The sequence below is a fragment of the Etheostoma spectabile genome, chromosome 9 (genome assembly GCF_008692095.1).
Source record: "Etheostoma spectabile isolate EspeVRDwgs_2016 chromosome 9, UIUC_Espe_1.0, whole genome shotgun sequence".
NCBI lineage: Eukaryota > Metazoa > Chordata > Actinopteri > Perciformes > Percidae > Etheostoma > Etheostoma spectabile.
In genome coordinates this window covers 480,150-486,251 of record NC_045741.1, presented here as the reverse complement: position 1 = coordinate 486,251, position 6,102 = coordinate 480,150, and the positions used below count along the sequence as shown (strand labels likewise).

The 6,102-nt window shown below is 40.8% G+C and overlaps 1 protein-coding gene and 1 long non-coding RNA gene across 2 annotated transcripts in view; one reads left to right on the top strand and one right to left on the bottom strand.

Moving 5' to 3' along the window:
• The window catches only part of podn (podocan), a gene marked incomplete at its 5' end in the record, with an annotated part of 115,756 nt that overhangs the window by 80,969 nt on the left and 28,685 nt on the right, over positions 1-6,102 (top strand). Inside the window, 5 exon segments of the mRNA XM_032525498.1 lie at positions 532-641; positions 747-903; positions 3,731-3,846; positions 4,054-4,267; positions 4,480-4,923. Coding sequence (XP_032381389.1) covers positions 532-641; positions 747-903; positions 3,731-3,846; positions 4,054-4,267; positions 4,480-4,923 — 1,041 coding nt within the window.
• The window catches only part of LOC116695310 (uncharacterized), a 6,741-nt gene continuing 2,828 nt past the window's right edge, over positions 2,190-6,102 (bottom strand). Inside the window, exons 3-4 of the long non-coding RNA XR_004333420.1 lie at positions 5,643-5,648; positions 2,190-2,200 (exon numbers count right to left, since the gene is read on the bottom strand). This is a non-coding gene — a long non-coding RNA (uncharacterized LOC116695310). The remainder of the gene's footprint in view (positions 2,201-5,642; positions 5,649-6,102) is intronic.

Sequence of the window (6,102 nt, the reverse complement as noted above, 5' to 3'; positions counted from 1 at the left end):
TTAATGCGTGCTTGAAGTTTAGCTAACTGACTGGTTTTGCCTGGCTTGATTGACATATATAATTGTGTGTCATCCATATAACAATGAAAGTTAATTGAGTGTTTCTTAATAATATTGACTAGAGGACGCATATATAAGGAGAATATAATAGGTCCAAGTACTGAGCTTACCTGGATTTAAGGATTAGTTTTGCAGGAATTTGGTCTTAGTTGATTATAAATTGAAAGTTTTACCAGATGTGACTAGATGGAAATCAGGGGATCAGTAATTAAAATTAAAAGAGTTTCACTTGATAAGTTACTCTACCAACATTGACCTGCTGGTGGAAGAAGATGTAAAGTCACAAAAGTCATTACCAAATTTCATCCGGGCACCATTCATTTCTGTATTAAATTTTATGGAAATTATCCAATATTGGTTGAGAGAATACACTCATGACTTATGTGGTAGACTGATCGACCAACTGACTGGTGGGCATTGCCCTCTCTACAGTAACAATGTCCTGTCTTGCTTCTTTTGTTGTGCTTGCAGCTCACCTCAGCACCAAAAGTCCTACCACCCTCTTTGGTTAGTGCTGATTTTGCTGCCAATAAGCTCACAAGGATTTACCCATATACATTTGGCCATAAACCAAAACTGAGGTACGAATGTGTGTGTGTGTGTGCGTGCGTGTGTGTGTGAATTTACCACTTGTTCATAAAATGATGTCCATTTACATTGCAATGTCCCTTGATCATGGCTCCCAGGTCTGTGTATCTCCATAACAACCAGCTGAGTGACACAGGGCTTCCTGATCATGCTTTCAATGGTTCTGACAACCTGGAGATCCTAACCATGTCCAGCAACTGCTTGGGAGTTGTCCCGAGGAATCTGCCTTCCAGCCTTTACCGTCTTCATCTCAAGGTCCAGCACCTGTTAAGCTTGCATTTTTAAGTTAGGTGGATGACTGAGCATTTAAGTGGAGTGGAGCGGTGAGAATTTTTGCTCTTTGCTCAAAGAGTTGTTTCCTCCACTCCCGTCTCTCTGCCCTCAAGTCAGATGTCAACCCGCTCCACTGAGATTACTTACTGCTCACTCCAACAACAAAAAAAGAAGAAAAAAGGCGCATTGTTATCAGATGAATGGCGCCCACCTTCATACCCAGAGCTCCGCTCATTAAGTGCAAACACAGTGAGTGTGGCTTCACAATGTAGATGTATTAGAACAGTTAACATCTTAACAACAACACAATGATGTTCAACAATATCAGAATCTAATACACCTAAGTGTTCACAGATATCCAACCTTAAAAGGAAATAAAATAATAAATAAAAATACAAAATAAAAAGACATAAAGAATAACATAAAATAATATTGCACTTTCTAATGACACCATCATCTATGTTTTTACTTTGTATAATATTTCACATTACGTTCATCCTGTTCCCTTTCAGTTGTGGGCTTATACACTATTGTGTAGTATATAGTATTTTTACTATCTTATGTTTGAGGATAAAAGGCATAATGGGTCACCAGTAACATTTGGGCATAAAAAAATAATTATATTGTAACTAATCTGATCATGTTTGCTTGTTCCCACACTGTGGTGCCATTCACATTGTCTGCGTCTATTCCTTGCACACTTCTGAATCTGCTTCTGACCCTAAATCAAATCAAAAAGAATTATAATTCTCAGCACAAATTAGGGCTGCACGATTATGTATGTATATTTCACATCCATATTGTGCTACATTCTTCTGTCTTAAGTTGTATGTTGTATATACATACAGCTGCAACACATGAAAATAAAAATTAGCTATCTGAAATTAATAGCCAGCGATGTATTTTTTTTTTTAATGTATATCTGAGAAAACTCCACTTGTTTCCAACAATAACTGATTAAAAGAGCTAGGGAGAAAGAGGGAGTGCAATGAACGTATATGCCACTCACAGAGTTCACGGCTGACTCCTTATGAATGAGAACGGCACGGATCGAACAGCGTGTTAGCAGAGTTACACATATTGTGTGTATGAAATGTCTGTATTGTCACTGCTCTGCATTTTTATGAACTATGATATTCTGGCCATGGGTCACATCTCTTGCAGGTCCAGCAGGCTCTGTCTCACACGGTATTACTCTACAAACTGAAGTTAGCTGCATTTAATGACTTCTTCTGTGTTTTTCTCTGTGGCCGCAATAGCAGAGTTACCAGCAAAAACACTTTTTCAAATACAGGTTTGCCGCTCATGCTTAACAATATACAGCTGAGTTAATAACAATTAAAACAAATGTCAGAAGTGTGGACCGGCGGCCGCTGTGTCTCTCCATGTTGATGGGAAGTCGTGTTTGACTTATTGGGGGCGGTGCTGCGTGGAGAGTAAGAGTGTAGAGATACAAACACAGGTACAGGTTTTACAGAAGAAATAGGTCAGCTAACGCAAAATGAAACCATATTGCTATAAAGAACATTTCTTTGTTTGTGGAGAGGCAGCCGATGCGAGGACATTAGCACCGGTGCGACACAGAGGAAAAATGTTAGTCGCACCCTAGAGCCCTGTGAGCTAACAGACGTTAACTAGCACTGGTCATTGGCTGTTGTCTGAAAAATAACACAGACAGGACAAAATGTTGCGTTTACTAGTAAACCTGTAAACCTTGTGACAGACGTATAACCCACTGCAATCTGTTGTGGAATTTTTCTCACGTTACTCCTCTGTGACTGTCTCCATCTAGAAACTAAGCTGCGTGGTGCAGGGAACAACTGATTAGCACATGATCTGACACGGGGCGGTAGATTGGCTTTGCAAAAGTGTTGCAAAAGTATGAATTGACGCATTTAAAAATATCACTTGATCGTGGGAAGCCAAAATCGTGACCGTGTTTAAAATTCAAATAATTGTGCAGCCCTAGAACAAATCTCCCCCTTTTTTTTAATGAAGTCAACTCATATGTATTAATGTAGTTCTGAATCATCTGGCATCATTACTTTTTCATAAAAAGAAGGTCTATACACCATAATTTTCATTAATGTTAGTTCTAGTTCTTATGATAGTCAATCAAGGAGAAATCCTACCTGCCCACTCGGGAGTTATGGGTTAATGGCTGGTGCAATCTGGACTAGTGGCTGCTACGGAGGAGCTATAGGAAAACATTTGATACATAATAGAGATGTTCCGATACCGATACCAGTACCAGTATCAGAAAAGCCACCGAAATTACATGTTATGCTACTGCAAGCTGGTTTTAATGAAAAAGTTACTCAGTTAAATTTTCTGACCGTGTTTACTTTCTAGAGTTTTCCTTTTTTAATTGTTGCGTTTTCAGCGCCGTTTTTGCGCTATCTATTTTAAAAGCTTCTTTGTGCTCAAGGATTGCATCCTCTAACAAGCCCCAGTGACTGAAGTGTACAATGTGATGTTTTTTTTTTTTTTGAATTTTGAAAAAATAATTACATCATAATAACCAGACTGCACTCTGTGTTGGGCTGCATGAATGTAGAGAACGTTGGGCCGTAAGAATAAATAAACAAATAAAAAGAGTGGGCTGTGAGTGCAGGTGGCCTAGGTACCACTTCCATGATATATTTAATGATTTCAACCCAAAACCAACACTACCGGCCCTCACAACCAAAAAAACAGACCGGCCCAAAGGGAATTCTCCCGTTGCTTCCTATTAGCCAATCCAAGCTTGTCCACCAGCAAAATGTCATGGTAAAATATGATAGCATAAGTATGTCTCTTGTTGTTACAGAGTAACAAGCTGGAGAAAATCCCAGTGGGGGCCTTTGACAACTTACCAAACCTCAGAGAGCTGTATCTCCAGAACAACCTTATCAGCAATGAGGGCATGGACAACGAGACTTTCAGGTGGACAAACCCCCACTTGTTAACATATTCTAACATTTTGATGATGACGATGATGTGTGAAAGAAGAAAAGGCTCGTTTAATATGTTTTAGGTGTGTACACGACAAGAGCATCACCTAACAAAGACTATGGACATTCTTGTGATGCAGCATTAGATAAAAAGCAGACAGAACTGATCTGATGACTTTCTCTCCTCCTTCCATGGCAGCCAACTGAGCAGCCTGGCGTGTCTAGATTTGTCAAATAACAACCTAAGCGTCGTACCCAAGGGTCTGCCTCGCAATCTAGTGCTGCTACACCTGGAAAAGAACTCCATCCGGAGCATCCCTGAAGATGCTCTAACTTCTGTCCGAAACCTTGAGTACCTGCTTCTTCACAATAACAAGCTGCGATCACGTTCCATACACCCAACTGCCTTCCAGGTATATTTCTTAATTTAAAATTCATATTCTTTTTCTTTTACATAATAGATGAGTTGTGTAAAAACATGGACATTTAAGATTATATTTTAAATAACCATAACCCCTGTAGGAACAGAATGAAAGAGATTATATGTTCTGTATATCATGAACTGCTTTGCTGGCAGTATCTGAAAAATTTTACCTTCTGCGTAACACATTTGCATTTTCACTAGGGCTTGAAAAAATTGCACACTCTTCACATGTACAACAACTTGCTAGAGCGGATTCCCAGGGGCTTGCCTAAGCGGGCCAAGACACTGATGATGCTACACAACTTTATCACCGAAATTGGCCGTAATGACCTGTCCCTGCTGTACACCCTGAACGAGCTTAACCTCAGCTACAACAAGCTGACAAGCCCCAAGCTGCACCGTGAGGCGTTCAGGAAGCTACGTGTTCTGGAAACCCTGGATCTTTCAGGGAACAGCCTTCATTTGATGCCCCTTGGTCTTCCACGCAGCCTGCAGGTGCTTGAAATCAAGAACAACCACTTGAACTCCATACCAGAAGGTGCACTGATGGGCATGGAGAAGCTACGAAAGCTGATCTTGAGCAACAACCAGCTAAAATTGAATTCAGCCTACCAGGGAGCCTGGATGGAGCTCAGTGCCCTGACAGTGAGTGGTTGGGGGAGGAAGAAACGATATTACTGCAAAATTTTGTCACTGCAGGTTTGTCACTCTTGTCCACTGCAGGAACTTGCAATCTGGATTCTTGGGATGCTTTAGTATGGGGTTCTTCCTTGCACTTCCAATGTGTTGTACAAACCATTTCAGATATATGTATACATTAGGGCTGTAACGATATGGAATGAACCTGTGTCGCAGAGTGAGAAGGTGGAATTGCGACACACCCCTTCCAACTCCAAGAGTTATCCTTCTCGTCCAGATCTAATGCTACCACATCTTTAAAAAGTAGTACTACTAATACTAGTAGTCCTTTAGGTGCCTTATTCCTGTTTTGTCTGGTAAATTTAGCTTATTGTAAAGACGGCTAAAGAGGGGCTAAATGTAGGTGTAACACTGAATGAATGAATGAATGGCCGCTGTTCTGACTCGGGTGCCTGGGTCTGTTTCCCACCGGTTCAGTAAACTGCTGTTAACGTCCTTAGCACCGGAGTTAAGTGCTGACCAGGATGGTTGCTAGCTGGCTGGGGGCTGACTGTGGATGTGTCCCCGGGCCGGGGCTGTAATGATAGTGAATGGTTGCTAGCTGAGTGGGGGCAGACTGTGTATGTGTCCCCGGGCCAGGGCTGCAAAGATAGTGAATGGTTGCTAGCTATCTGGGGGCTGACTGTGAATGTGTCCCCGGTGCTGTTGTCAGCTCTTATCCCAACTGAAGCCTTGCAGCGGCGGAAGACTGAGGCCGAAGGCATTAGATTAGTTGTCTATCTATACAGTTAACATTATTGATGAATTTGTGGGTTAGCCCAGAGTTGTTAACCGTGGTCAAAACAATCATACTACAAATAACTGATGTGTCATAATCTTATGTTACCCACTAAGAAAATACATTAGCATTAGCAATTTGTCAACCAGCACCTTTACAGTAGGCACCAAAGCTCTTTTCCTCTTTGTTTCCCTACAGGTTGGGAGGGACATTGTTACCATTATTCTTATGTCTCATTCCAACGAGTTAATGAACCACTGAAACAATTTTGGAAACATTATTTTAAGATACAAAAGAATCTTTCCTGTTGCATTGATCAAAATTGAAATCAGTCAATATCAGTAAATATGGTCTCTATTGTATAACTGTGTTGCAAAATAATCAATGACAAAACAATGCCATGTGGC